The 15374-nt window shown below is 37.1% G+C and overlaps 1 protein-coding gene across 3 annotated transcripts in view; it reads left to right on the top strand.

Annotated features, from left to right (window-relative positions):
* BOLL (boule homolog, RNA binding protein) overlaps positions 1-15374 on the top strand; it is a 58676-nt gene that overhangs the window by 27923 nt on the left and 15379 nt on the right. For all 3 annotated transcript variants that reach the window (XM_017545177.2, XM_017545176.2, XM_037744523.1), the window contains 3 exons: positions 673-720; positions 1528-1656; positions 13897-13995. In XM_017545177.2, coding sequence (XP_017400666.1) covers positions 673-720; positions 1528-1656; positions 13897-13995 — 276 coding nt within the window. The remainder of the gene's footprint in view (positions 1-672; positions 721-1527; positions 1657-13896; positions 13996-15374) is intronic.

The following is a 15374-nucleotide window of genomic DNA, read 5'->3' as shown; positions in this document are numbered from 1 at the left end:
GCCAGGTGCCAGGCTGGAGTGCAGTGGCGTGATCTCGGCTTACTGCAACCTCCACCTCCCGGGTTCAAGCAATTCTCCTGCCTCAGCCTCCTGAGTAGCTGAGACTACAGGTGCACACCACCACGCCCAGCTAATTTGTGTATTTTTAGTAGAGACAGGGTTTCACCATGTTGGCCAGGATGGTCTCGATCTCTTGACCTCATGATCCGCCAGGCTTGGCCTCCCAAAGTGCTGGGATTACAGGCGTGATCCACCACATCCGGCCCTGTAAGAGTTCTTTATGCATTTTTGATATAAGTTCCATATTTTCTTTCATCCTGTGGGTTGTATTTTCACTTGCACAAAAGTTTTTTAGAGTTTTGATGAAATCTAATTTAACTATTTTTTTGTTCTTGTTGCTTTGTTGTTTGTGCTTTTGGAGTCATAATTTTTAAAACATTTCCTAATTCAAGGTCACAGACATTTACACCTGTTTTTTTTTTCTAAGAGTTTTATAATTTTTGCTCTTACATTTAAGTCTCTGATCCATTTTGAGTTAATTTTTGTATATGGCTTGAGTCAATTTTTGTGTATGGCGTGAGAATCTAACTTCATATTTTTGCCTGTAGAGATCCAGTTTTAATGCTTGTTTATAATCTGAGTGAGTTTTTGTTTTCTTTTATTTCATTTTAGGCCACTACACAGTATTTACCAGGACAGTGGCAGTGGAGTGTTCCTCAGGTAACTGTTAACTTTTAATTTTAAATCCTTCTTTCATTATATTCTTGTGAAGACTGCATGAATACTAAAGTCAGGAGAACTACGTTTGAGACTTCTTCTATTTGTTAACTGTGATTCTTTCAGCAGTTCATTTTCAGTTTCTTCATTTGTAAAATGGATGTAATGATACTATATTTTTGTAAGTTTCCTTACATGATTTTTGTGAATATCAAATGATAATGCATAAGTGAAAGCATTTTGTAAATGAGTGCTGTAGAAACTTGAAAATTTACCCTTTTTCACTATTAGTGTTATTTGAAAATTTAGAATTTTTCTAGCTTTACTTCAGATTTGGCTTCAGTTTTTATTCAGTTCCTAAATAAGTATTCTATTTTCCAACCTTTGGTAACAAGTAGTTTATCACCAAAAAAATTGTTTAATGGCATTTTCCCACTTCCATTAGAAGTAACAGAGCTGAGAGCAGCTCTGTTTATGTCAATTTAAATACCATTGGTCACATTATTACAAGCTTTACTGGTAATACTAATATAATCATAATTATTATCTGAATTTATATATGAGGTTCTGAGTCATTAGGAAGTTTTAGTGCTTACCAGTGATAGGATTCTTTAACTACATCTACTCAATTGGAATTTATAACAGATTAGGTCCTGATCTGTTGCTGCGATACTTATGTGCTATTCCTTAAAAAAAAAAAAAAAATAGGAAAATATAAAGCAGATACTTCTCTCATCTGTTGGGTAAGTCATTTGGTTTAATAGAAATAACTAATCATATTTGAATTAGAAATATGGTTTTGTATTTTAGTCTCCTGCCTCTTCTGCTCCATTCTTATACCTACAACCTTCTGAAGTTATTTATCAACCAGTGGAAATTGCACAGGATGGTGGATGTGTTCCTCCTCCACTGTCTCTAATGGAAACTTCAGTTCCAGAGGTATGTATTAGTCTTAAAGTAATTGATCTATAACTACCTCATGTTAACATTTATTTCTTTTTCTCTCTTTTTTAAATTTGCTCTAGACCCTTATTGAAACTGCTTCATCTTCTGTTCTGTTGATTTATTCTCTTCCCTCTCTTATATCTAAGAATGCATCATCTTAGACTTTTTCACTAATTAGTTCTGAACCATTCCCCAAATCAACTTTTTGCTCCACTATGCCAATCTTTGACTTGATCTTCTTGAAATAGTAAAATTTCAAATGCTCTGCATTCTCATTTTGGCTGTCAATCTATATTGTTCTTAACATTCTATTAGTCAAAAGCATATAATTAAGATGAAGAAGAAAAAAAATCTTTACAAAATTTATCCAAAAAAAAAAAAAATTAATGGGAAGATTTGTTTCTTTTTCCGTGCCTGGAATCAGTTTTAAAATGGATCAGTTTCTTTATATTTTGATACAAAGAGTAGATATATGATAAATGGCAAATTTATCACATTATCTGTAATTTTTGCATTTTCTAATAAATACCTTTTTATAATTTAAAAAAAAATCCTACAAAAATGTAAATTAAATTTATAATTAGAAATTTTAATATCCTCTTCAGCATGTTTAAATTATATTTCTGATCTATTACTGATAGCTTCACCATCTGTGTACCAGGAACTGTGCATGCTATGTTTTATGTTATTTTATTTTAAGTTCCAGGATATATTTGCAGGAGGTACAGGTTTGTTACATAGGTAAACATGTGCCATGGTGTTTTGCTGCACCTATCCAGGATATATGTGCAGGAGGTACAGGTTTGTTACATAGGTAAACGTGTGCCATGGTGTTTTGCTACACCTATCAACCCATCACCCAGATGATAAGCCTAGCATGCATTAGCTATTTATCCTGATGTTCTCCCTTCCCCAGCCCCCAACAGGTCCCAGTGTGTAGTGTTCCCCTCCCTGGGTTGATGCATTCTCATTGCTCAGCTCCCACTTACAAGTGAGAATGTGCAGTGTTTGGTTTTCTGTTTCTGTGTTAGTTTGGTGAAGACAATGGCTTCCAGCTCCATCCATGTCCCTGCAAAGGACATGATCTCATTCCTTTTTATGGCTGCATAGCATTCCATGGTGTATATGTACCACATTTTCTTTATCCAGTCTATCACTGATGGGCATTTGGATTGATTCCATGTCTTTGCTGTTGTGAATAGTACTGCAATGAACAAACATATGCATATATTTTTATAATAGAATGATTTATATTTTGGGGGTATATACCCAGTAATGGGATTGCTGGGTCAAATGGTATTTCTGCCTCTAGGTCTTTGGGGAATCACCACACTGTCTTCCACAATGGTTGAACTAATTTACATTTCCACCAACAATGCAAAGAATCATTTCTATTTCTCCACAGCCTCGCCAGCATCTGTTGTTTCTTGACTTTTTGACAATCACCTGTCTGACTGGTGTGAGATGGTATCTCATTGTGGTTTTGATTAGGATTTCTCTAATGATCAGTGAAGTTGAGCTTTCATTATGTTTGTTGGCTGCATAAATGTCTTCTTTTGAGAAATGTCAGTTCATGTGTTTTGCCTACTTTTTAACAGGGTTGCTTGTTTTTTTCTTGTAAATTTGTTTAAGTTCCTTGTATATTCTGGATATTAGACCTTTGTCAGATGGATAGGTAGCAAAAATTTTCTCCCATTCTGTAGGTTGTCTGTTGATTCTGATGATAGTTTCTTTTGCTGAACAGAAGCCCTTTACTTAATTAGATACTGTTTGTCAATTTTTGCTTTGGTTGCAAGTGCTTTTGATGTTTTCATCATTAAATCTTTGCCTGTGCCTATGTCCCGAATGAGTGGTATTGCCTAGATTTTTTTCCCATGGTTTTTATAGTTTTGGGTTTTACATTTAAGTCTTTAATCCATCTTGAGTTAATTTTTGTATAAGGTGTAAGGAAGGGGTCCAGTTTCAATTTTCTACATATGGCTAGCCAGTTTTCCCAGAAACATTTTTTTTATTATACTTTTAAGTTCTGGGATACATGTGCAGAATGTGCAGGTTTGTTACATAGGTATATATGTGCTATGGTGGTTTGCTGCACCCATCAACCCATTATCTGCATTAGGTATTTCACCTAATGCTCTCCCTCCCATTGTCTCCCACCCCTCAACAGGCCCCAGTGTGTGTGACGTTCCCCTCCCTAGGTCCATGTGTTCTCATCGTTCAACTCACACTTATGAGTGAAACACGCAGTGTTTGGTTTTATGTTTCTGTGTTAGTTTGTTGAGAATGATGGTTTCCAGCTTCATCCATGTTCCTGCAAAGGACATGAACTCATTCTTTTTTATGGCTGTATAGTATATTCCATGGTGTATATGTGCCATATTTTCTTTATCCATTCTATCATTGATGGGCATTTGGGTTGGTTCCAAGTCTTTGCTATTGTAAATAGTGCTGCAGTAAACATACGTGTACATGTGTCTTTATAGCAGAATGATTTATAGTCCTTTGAGGGTATACCCAGTAATGGGAGTGCTGGGTCAAATAGTATTTCTGGTTCTAGATTCTTGAGGAATCATCACTCTGTCTTCCACAATGGTTGAACTAATTTACAATTCCCACCAACAGTGTAAAAGCGTTCCTACTTCTCCACATCCTCTCCAGCATGTTTCCTCACTTTTTAATGATCACCATTCTAACTGGCATGAGATGGTTCTCATTGTGGTTTTAATTTGCATTTCTCTAATGACCAGCGATAATGAGCTTTTGTTCATATGTTTGTTGCCCGCATAAATGTCTTCTTTTGAGAAGTATCTGTTCATATGCTTCACACACTTTTTAATGGACTCGTTTGTTTTTTTATTGTAAATTTGTTTAAGTTCTTTGTAGATCCTGGATATTAGCCCGTTGTCAGATGGATAGATTGTAAAAATTTTCTCCCATTCTGTAGGTTTTCCTGTTCACTCTGATGATAGTTTCTTTTTCTGTGCAGTAGCTCTTTAGTTTAATTAGATCCGATAGATCAATTTTAGCTTTTATTGCCATTGCTTTTAGTGTTTTAGTCATGAAGTCTTTGCCCATGCCTATATCCTAAATGGTATTGCCTAGGTTTTCTTCTAGGGTTTTTATGGTTTTATTCTTACATTTAAGTCTTCAATCCATCTGGAGTTAATTTTTTTTTATAAGGAAGGGGGTCTATCTTCAGTTTTCTGCATATGGCTAGCCAGTTTACCCAACACCATTTATTAAATAGGAAATCCTTTTCCCATTGCTGGTTTTTGTCAGGTTTGTCAAAGATCAGATGGTTGTAGATGTGTGGTGTTATTTCTGAGACCTCTGTTCCAGTTCATTGGTCTATATATCTGTTTTGTTACCAGTACCATGCTGTTTTTGTTACTGTGGCCTTGTATAGTTTGAAGTCAGGTAGAGTGATGCCTCCAGCTTTGTTCTTTTTGCTTAGGATTGTTTGGCTATATGGGCTCTTTTTGGTTCCATATGAAATTTAAAGTAGCTTTTTTTAATTCTGTGAAGAAAGGCAGTAGTAGCTGGATGGGAATAGCATTGAATCTATAAAGTACTTTGGGCAGTATTGCTATTTTCACAATATGGATTCTTCCTATCCATGAGCATAGAATATTTTTCCATTTGTTTGTGTCCTTTTATTTCCTTGAGCTGCGGTTGTAGTTCTCTTTGAAGAGGTCCTTCTTATCCCTTGTAAGTTGTGTTCCTAGGTATTTTATTCTCTTTGTAGCAATTTTGAATGGGAGTTCACTCATGATTTGGCTCTCTGTCTGTTATTGGTGTATAGGAATGCTTGTGATTTTTGCACATTGATTTTGTATTCTGAGACTGCTGAAATTGCTTATCAGCTTAAAGAGATTTTGGGCTGAGACCAATGGGGTTTTCTAAATATGCAATCATGTCATCTGCAAACAGAGACAATTTGACTTCCTCTCTTCCTATTTGAATACTCATTATTTTTGAATCTTGCCTGACGGCTCTGGCCAGAACCTCCAATACTATGTCAAATAGGAATGGTGAGAGAAGGCATCCTTGTCTTGTGCTAGTTTTCAAAGGGAATGCTTCTAGCTTTTGCCCATGTAGTATGATATTGGCTATGGGTTTGTCATAAATAGCTCTTATTATTTTGAGATATGTTTCATTAATACCTAGTTTATTGAGTGTTTTTAGCATGAAAGGGATGCTGAATTTTATCAAAGGCCTTTTCTGCATCTATCAAGATAATCATATGGTTTTTGTCACTCGTTCTGTTTATGTGATGGATTACGTTTATTGATTTGTGCATATTGAACCAGCCTTGCATCCCAAGGATGAAGCTGACTTGATCATGGTAGATAAGCTTTTTGATGTGCTGCTGGATTTGATCTGCCAGTATTTTACTGAGGATTTTTGCATTGATGTTCATCAGGGACATTGCCCTGAAATTTTCTTTTTTTGTTGTGTCTCAGTCAGGTTTTGGTATCAGGATGATGCTAGCCTCATAAAATGAGTTAGAAAGGAATCCCTCTTTTTCTATTGTTTGGAATAGTTTCAGAAGGAATGGTACCAACTCCTCTTTGTACCTTTGGTAGAATTCAGCTGTGAATCCTTCTGGTCCTGGGCTTTTTTTGGTTGGTAGGCTATCACTGCCTCAATTTCAGAACTTGTTATTGGTCTATTCAGGGATTTGACTTCTTCCGTGTTTAGTCTTGGGAGAGTGTATGTGTCTAGGAATTTATCCATTTCTTCTAGATTTTCTAGTATATTTGCGTAGAGGTGTTTATAGTATTTTCTGAGGGTAGTTTGTATTTCTGTGGGGTCAGTGGTGTTATCCCCTTTATCATTTTTTATTATGTCTATTTAATTCTTCTCTCTTTTCTTCTTTATTAGTCTGGTTAGCAGTCCATCTATTTTGTTGATCTCTTTAAAAAGCCAGCTCCCAGATTCATTGATTTTTTTTGAAGGGTTTTTTGTGTCTCTGTCTCCTTTAGTTTTCCTCTGATCTTAGTTATTTCTTATAATCTGCTAGCTTTCGAATTTGTTTGCTCTTGCTTCTCTTGTTCTTTTAATCGTGACGTTAGAGTGTCGATTTTAGATTGTTCCCACTTTCACCTGTAGGCATTTAGAGCTATAAGTTCCCCTCTAAAAACTGCTTTGGCTATGTCCCAGAGATTCTGGTATGTTGTGTCTTTGTTCTCACAGATTTCAAAGTACATCTGTATTCTGCCTTAATTTCATTATTTCCCCAGTAGTCATTCAGGAGAAGGTTGTTCAGCTTCCATGTAGTTGTGTGGTTTTGAATGAGTTTCCTAATCTAGAGTTCTAATTTGATTGCACTGTGATCTGAGATACTGTTTGGTATGATTTCTGTTCTTTTTATTTGCTGAGGAGTATTTTACTTCCAATTGTGTGGTAAATTTTAGAATAAGTGCTATGTGGTACTGAGAAGAATGTATACTGGTTGATTTGGTGTGGAGAGTTCTGCAGATGTCTATTAGGTCTGCTTCTCCAGAGCTGAGTTCAACTCCTGAATATCCTTGTTAACTTTCTGTCTCATTGATCTGTCTAATATTGACAGTGGGGTGTTAAAGTCTCCCACTATTATTGTGTGGGAGTCTAAGTCTCTAAGAACTTGCTTTATGAATCTGGGTCCTCCTGTATTGGGTGCCTATACATTTAGGATAGTTAGCTCTTCTTGTTGATTAAACCCCTTACCATTATGTAATGCCCTTCTTTGTCTTTTTTGATCTTTGTTGGTTTAAAGTCTGTTTTATCAGAAACTAGGATTACAACTCTTGCTCTTTTTTTACTTTCCGTTTGCTTGGTAAATATTCCTCAATCCCTTTATTTTCAGCCTACATGTGTCTGCACATGAGATGGGTCTCCTGAATACAGAACACCAATGGGTCTTGACTCTATCCAATTTGCTGGTCTGTGCCTTTTAGTTTTGACATTTACCCCATTTACATTTGAGGTTAATATTGTTTTGTGAATTTGATCCTGTCATTTTGATGCTAGCTGGTTATTTTGCCCATAAGTTGATGTAGTTTCTTCATAGTATCAATGATCTTTACATTTTGGTATGTTTTTGCAGTGACTGGTACTGGTTTTTCCTTTTCAGATTTAGTGCTTCCTTCAGGAGTTCTTGTAAGGCAGGCCTGGTGGTGACAAAATCCCTCAACATTTGCTTGTCTGTGAAGGATTTGATTTCCCCTTCACTTATGAAGCTTAGTTTGGCTGGACATGAAATTCTGGGTTGAAAATTCTTTTCTTTAATAATATTGAATATTGGCTACCACACTCTTCTGGCTTGTAGGATTTCTGCAGAGAGATCCGCTGTTAGTCTGACGGACTTCTTTTTGTGGATAACCTCACCTTTTTCTCTGACTGCCCTCAACATTTTTTCCTTCATTTCAACCTTGGTGAATCTGGCGATTATGTGTCTTGGGGTGGTCTCCTCAAGGAGTATTTTAGTGAAGTTCTCTGTATTTCCTGAATTTGAATGTTGGCCTGTCTTGCTAGGTTGGGGAAGTTCTCCTGGATAATATCCTGAAATGTGTTTTCCAACTTGTTTCCATTCTCCCTGTCACTTTCAGGTACACCAATCAAATGTAAGTTTGGCCTTTTCACATAGTCCACTATTTCTTTGAGGCTTTGTTCATTCCTTTTTATTATTTTTGCTCTAATCTTGTCTTTATGCTTCATTTCATTAAATTGATCTTCAATCGCTGAATCCTTTCTTCCACTTGATCAATTGGGCTGTTGATACTTGTGTATGCTTCACGAAGTTCTCGTGCTGTTTTTCAGCTCCATCAGGTCATTTATGTTCTCTAAACTGTTTATTCTAGTTAGCAGTTCCTGTAACCTTTTATCAACGTTCTTACCTTCCTTGCACTGGGTTAGAACATGCTCCTTTAGCTCGGAGGAGTTTGTTATTACCCATCTTCTGAAGCCTACTTCTGTCAATTCGTCAAACTCATTCTCCACCCAGTTTTGTTCCCTTACTGGCAAGGAGTTGTGATCCTTTGAAGGGGAAGAGGCATCCTGGTTTTGGAATTTTCAGCATTTTTGTGCTGGGTTTTCTTCATCTTTGTGAATTTGTCTACCTTTGATCTTTGATGCTAATGACCTTTGGTTGGGGTTTTGGCATGGACTCCTTTTTGTTGATGTTGATGTTATTGCTTTGACTCCTTTTTGTTAATGTTTATGTTATTGCTTTATGTTTGTTAGTTTTCCTTCTAACAGTCAGGTCCCTCTTCTGCAGGTCTGCTGGAGTTTGCTGGAGGTCCACCCAGACCCTGTTTGCCTGGGTATCACCAGCGGAAGCTGCAGAACAGCAAAGATTGCTGCCTGCTCCTTCCTCTGGAAGCTTCGTCCTAAAGGGGCACCCACCAGATGCCAGCTGGAGCTCTCCCATATGAGGTGTCCATCAACCCCTACTGGGAGGTTTCTCCCAGTCAGGGGGCATGGGGTCAGGGACCCACCTGAGAAGACAGTCTGTCCCTTAGCAGAGCTTGAGCACTGTACTGGGAGATCCACTGCTCTCTGCAGAGCCAGCAGGCAGGAACGTTTAAGTCTGCTGAAACTTCACCCACAGCTGCCCCTTCCCCCAGGTGCTCTGTCCTAGGGAGATGGGAGTTTTATCTATAAGCCCCTGACTGGGGCTACTGCCTTTCTTTCAGAGAGGCCCTGCCCAGAGAGGAGGAATCTAGAGAGGCCATCTGGCTACAGCAGCTTTGCAGTGCTGAGGTGGGTTCCGCCCAGTTCAAACTTCCCAGAGGCTTTGTTTACCCTATGAGGGGAAAACCATCTACTCAAGCCTCAGTAATGGTGGGCCCCCCTCCCCACAACCTGGAGCATCCCAGGTCAACCTCAAACTGTGCTAGCAGCAAGAATTTCAAGCCAGCGGGTCTTAGCTTGCTGGGTTCCATGGAAGTGGGATTTGCTGAGCAAAACCACTTGGCTCCCTGATTTCAGCTCCCTTTCCAGAGGAGTGTCTTGCTGGGGTTCCAGGCACCACTGGGGTACGAACAAAAAAACGTCCTGCAGCTGGTTCGGTGTCTGCCCAAATAGCCGCCCAGTTTTGTGCTTGAAACCTGGGGTCCTGGTGATGTAGCACCCGATGGAATTTCCTGTTCTGCAAGTTGCGAAAACCATGGGAAATGCATAGTGTCTGGGCCTGATAGCACTGTCCCTCACAGCACAGTCCCTCGTGACTTCCCTTGGCTGGGAGAGGGAGTTCCCTGACCCCTTGCACTTCCCAGGTGAGGCAATGCCTCACCCTACTTCTGCTCGCCCTCCATGGGCTGCACCCACTGTCTAACCAGTCCCAGTGAGATTAACTGGATACCTCAGTTGGATTGCAGAAATCATCTGCCTTCTGTGTTGGTCTCGCTGGGAGCTGCAGACTGGAACTGTTCCTATTCAGCCATCTTGCCCTGGTCCTCCCCAGTACCATTTATTAAACAGGGAATCCTTTCCCCATTGCTTGTTTTTGTCAGATATGTTGAAGATGGTTGTAGATATGCCATCTTATTTCTGAGTTCTCTATCCTGGTCCACTGGTCTATGTGTCTGTTTTTGTACCAATACCATGTGCATGATATGTTTTAAATCATTGTCATGAAAGATTAGGAAATTAGCATTCACCTCTCAATTTAAGTACATTGTTTTATTACTTTTTTAACATTATAATTCTGTTCTGAGACAATAATTTCCACAGTCGGATCTTAATGTTTACTATCAATACTTTTACTAGGATTTATTTATTCTTTGTTTCATACCCCACATATTTTTTTTTGTGGTTGCTTTTTTCTTTTTTTCCCAGCTTTACCAAAGTGTAATTGACAAAAAATGGTATACATTTACAGTGTAAATGTACAGTGTAAAGTGTACAGCATGATGTTTGGATATATGTACACATTGTGAAAAGATTACCCCAATCATGTTAATCTGCCACCTCATATGGTTATCCTTTTTTATTTGATTGTGGTGAGAACATCTAAAGTGCCTTAATTCGTAGCAATTTTCAAGTATATAATACATTATTATTAACTGTAGTCACCATGCTATACAGTAGATCTCCGAAGCATATTCATCCTTTAGAACCAAAACTCTGTACCCTTTGACCAACATCTTCCATCTCATTCCCGATCCCCAGCCCCGGCAACCACCATTCTTCTTTCTGCTTCTATGAGTTTGACTTTTTCACCTTCTGCATATAAGTGAAATCATGCAGTATTTGTCTTTCTGTGCTTGGCTTATTTCACTTACCATAATGTCTTCCAGGTTCATCCATGTTGTCATAAATGACAGGATCTCCTTCTTTGTTAAGGCTGAACCGTATTCCGTTGTGTATAGAGATACTACATTTTCTTTATCCATCCACCCATTGATGGACACTAAAGTTGATTCCGTATCTATTGACTATTATGAATAATGCTGCAGTGAACATGGAAGTGCAGATTTCTCTTTGACATACTGACTTCATTTCCTTTAGATATGTATACACAGTAATGGGATTTCTAGATCACATGAGAGTATTTTTAATTTTCTGAGAAACCGCCCTACTGTTTTCCAAAATGACCATACTAATTTACATTCCCACCATCAGTGTACAAGGATTCCCTTTCTTCCACATCCTTACCAGAGATCATTTTCATTCCTTGTGAAGTCCTTTTTATCACAGGTATTCTGTATTGGGATGTGGCAGTACTACTTCCTTTCCCACTTTTATCCTGCTTCACCTCCAGCAGTGTTCCTTACGTAAAAGCTAGATAGTAGACAAGAAAAAATGTATAAATATGATTTCTCCATCAATTCTACCTTCTCTGTTACTAAGTCATGTAAAATAGGATCTCTGTGGAGATATTTTGTGCTTCTACTTCACCCTAACCAATACATACTTCTGCACTCAAGACTCTAAAATATCTTTGAAGAGGTCTTCCAGAACATCAACCTCTAGGGAAATCTTTATCCTTTCTGATGTCTGAGGAGGCGTCAGAATATTCCTCTATATTGGTCCAGCTTGCAGTTGGCAGACATTTTACATTGTGTGTGGTTTGGGACTCATAGACGTTTTCCTTTTTAATTGATGATGGCATTTTAAAAATCTATATTTTGTCCTCTTTGTTATTTTCTTGTTTGCAAGGAGAAGGTAGGGAGATAAGAATGCTTTTGCATTTGATTTTTTGTCAGAATCTCTTTTGGCATTAAATCATATTTTTAATTCCTGATATCAGATACTGTCAGAATATATGCACTATTTAATAGAATCTAGTAAGGCTTTTCTGAAAATATTGCTCATTATTATCTTATAAATTGTACTTTGTGTGGTATTTCTGTACAAAATATTTGCATGTTTTGATTTCAATATTGTTTCTAGTAGACAGTATAGTCTGACTAATAAATAACTTAATGAATAGAGTGGGATGGTTTATAGTTTTTTTCCCTAAAATTAATAACTTCAGGACTTTTCTTAAGAGTGTTCTAGTCAGACTTCCTTTTTAAAAAAAAAAAAAAAGTTAGCATCTTCACTCACTTATTTCAATGATTATATTAAACCTTTGCCAAGCCCTCAGTACTACCAGATTGCCCCCACTCCAACAACTGCCTGTGTCATTCTGAGAATATAGCTTTGCCTTCTTTTTTGCAGAGTAAGAACCAATTTGTGGAAACCAGCTCAGCCTCCAACCCCAAAACACAAACTTACCTGAATCCTAACTCACCCTTAGCTTCTTATATTTATTTAGTGACTTTCAGTCTTGTCCAAGGCTGTTTATACCTCTTGCAATCTAGATGCTGTCAGTTCCCTCCTCTTCAGGGACCTCATTCCATCTACTGTTATTTTTCTCTCTTGTATTTGAAGTCTTCTTGTCTCCATTGGTTCACCCCTTTCTGTGTTACTTTGAGGAATTACTTAACCCTTCATAGTCTTGCTTTCAAAATTTTCTTATTTGTAAAATGAGGACATCAGGAAAATCTATTTTGCAGGATTGATGTAAAGACTAGAGATATGGTATACAAAGTTCTTTGTATAGTGCCTAGCACCTTGTAAGAGACAATGTTATTGATAACTATGATACACACCCTCACCAATTCCCTAATTTTCTGCTACCCTTCAAAGCCAAGTTTCTTGAAAAAGTAGTCTACATTCAGAATTTCTGCTACTTCACTATCCATTCACTCCTCACCTGTTGAAGTCTACTTCATTACCTTTCTGCCAAAGCTGCCTTGGACAGAGGTCCTCAATGGCTTCCTAACTGCCACAAACTTTCCTTCCTTTTTAGTCTTGACTTCTCAGAAACATCATACCTACTCCTTAAAACTCTTCCTACCCTTGATTTCCATGATGCTACTCTCTTCTGGCAATCCTTTTACCTCCAGTTGTTTTCCTTTAAAGGCAGATTTCATATTTGGTTCTCCATTCTTTCACCACATATACTCATTCTGTTCTTACCATCCATAGCCATATATCTAGCCCCAGTCTCACTCCTGAGTTTTAGTGGATAGTGCACTATCCACTACAATAGCCACTAGCCACATGTGGCAATTGAGCACTTGAAATGTGGCAAAACGAAATTGAGATGTCCCCTAAGTGTAAAATACATACTGGGTTTTGAAGACACCATATGAAAAAAGAATGTAAAACATCTTGGTAATGTTTATATTGCTTATACTTTTATATGATAATAGTTTAATATGTATTAGTTTAAATAAAATGCATCACTAAAAATTAATTTTACCTTTTTTTCTTTTCTAACATGACAATGGGAAAATTTTAAATAACATGTGTAGCTCACATTATACTTTTATTTGACAATGCTGGTCTAGAGCCACATCTATCAATAGTATACTTCTACTAGAATTCCTACAAATATCACAAATTTTGTATATCACAAACCTAACTCCTTCTCTCCAACCCCTCATGCACAAGTACATGAATATTAAGCTTTCCTTGTATTCTATATCCCAATGAATGGTACCACCATCTACTGGACAAGCCATAATTGCATTTACATAATCTCTTCCCCTCCCTGTTGTATCCATATACGTGTCTAAAGGACTTATGATTCTTGTACTATTTCCCTCGTCAGATTATAAGTTAATTAAACATAGGGGAATGTGTTTTTAACTATTTCTACATTGTATAGCAAGATGTTTAGTATATTGTAAATGCTGAATAAATATTTTGAACTAATAAATGAAAGGTAATATTTTTTCTCTCACTTTTTTGTAACAGCCTTATTCTGATCATGGAGTTCAAGCAACATATCACCAGGTTTATGCTCCAAGTGCCATCACTATACCTGCACCTGTGATGCAGCCTGAACCAATTAAAGTAAGAAGTTTGTTTTGACTTTTTACTTTGTTTTTCTTCTATTGTATTTCAAGTTTTCCAAGCTTCTCTTTTAGAAAGGAACAACTTTGGATATTTATGATGAGAAGTACAGAATTAGCAAACTGTTTCATGTGAAGGAAATATAATTCTAAATTAACTATAATGGTCAATTTTTTATGTATTGTGGTAACATATATGCAACTTAAAATTTTCTATTTTAACCATTGTTAAGTGTACAGTTCAATGGCATTAATTACATTCACAATGCTATGCAACCATCACCATTGTTTCCAAACATTTTCCTCATCCCAAGTTGAAACTCTGCACCCGTTAAGCAATAACTCCTCCTTTGTGCTTCCTCCCAACCCCTAGTCTCTGGTAACCTCTAATCTGCTTTCTGTCTGTATGAATTTGCCTATTCTAGATACTTAATATATAGTACTCTGATTTTTATTATCTATGTTGATGGCATGTGATATTTATGGGGAGGTGAAAACAATTAATAATCTCCTCTTCCAGTTTGGGAATCATGTTCATGCCTCCTTAGTCAGATTGAGGCCAAAGAATGATAATCTAGTTATATCCATGTATATAATCAACATATTTTAACTATCTACTATGTAGCAGGGAATTTTTCATATTCCCTTAGGACCAAGTTTCTTAGTGAAACTCTTGCATCATCCCTTTAAGTAAATGAACTTTGTCTGCAGTAAAGAGCCACAGATTTATCAACTGTTGAGATGGTAATATGAATCCTGCATACAGTGTACTTTGGTGAGGAAGGTAGGCATAGTCTTTGCATTAAAATAATGGATGTTAGCTATTTCACACTCATTTTTATGTTCTGGCACATCCTATGTGTTGAACTCAATACCAAGACAGTCTTACTTTAAGAATCCTCCCAGCCTTCTCATGTCCCTTCACCCCATCACCACTCACTGCCATTACCACTCACTGCATCCCTCCACTGCCTTTACCACTATACAGCAAACGTGAAATAAAACTGTAATTTTGACATAGTGTCAAAGCCTATAGTGTTACTAAACATTACTTATAGAGGCTTCATTTTTAGTATTGTTAGAAAATCTTCTAAAACAGACTTCTTCTGACGTTAACATTTACTCCAAATATACTTCTGCAGAAATCGCTGATATTGCTGTGCCGTATTATATAAGTGATAGTTATTTTCAGTTACTGAGAGAGAGCTATAGCACAAGTGATGGAAATTGTATAATTTATACAATTATACAAATTGAGTAATTTGAATAGAGGACAGAGTGGTGGGTGTTATTTGGATAGGAGAAATTTCCAAAGGATATTAATGTTAAACATTCTTAAAATTTAATTCTTCTAGTTTTATATATTCTCTAAATTTTCTT

The sequence above is a fragment of the Cebus imitator genome, unplaced genomic scaffold (assembly GCF_001604975.1).
Source record: "Cebus imitator isolate Cc_AM_T3 unplaced genomic scaffold, Cebus_imitator-1.0 Scaffold178, whole genome shotgun sequence".
In the NCBI taxonomy this organism is placed as follows: Eukaryota; Metazoa; Chordata; class Mammalia; order Primates; family Cebidae; genus Cebus; species Cebus imitator.
This window is presented reverse-complemented; position numbering and strand designations above follow the sequence as displayed.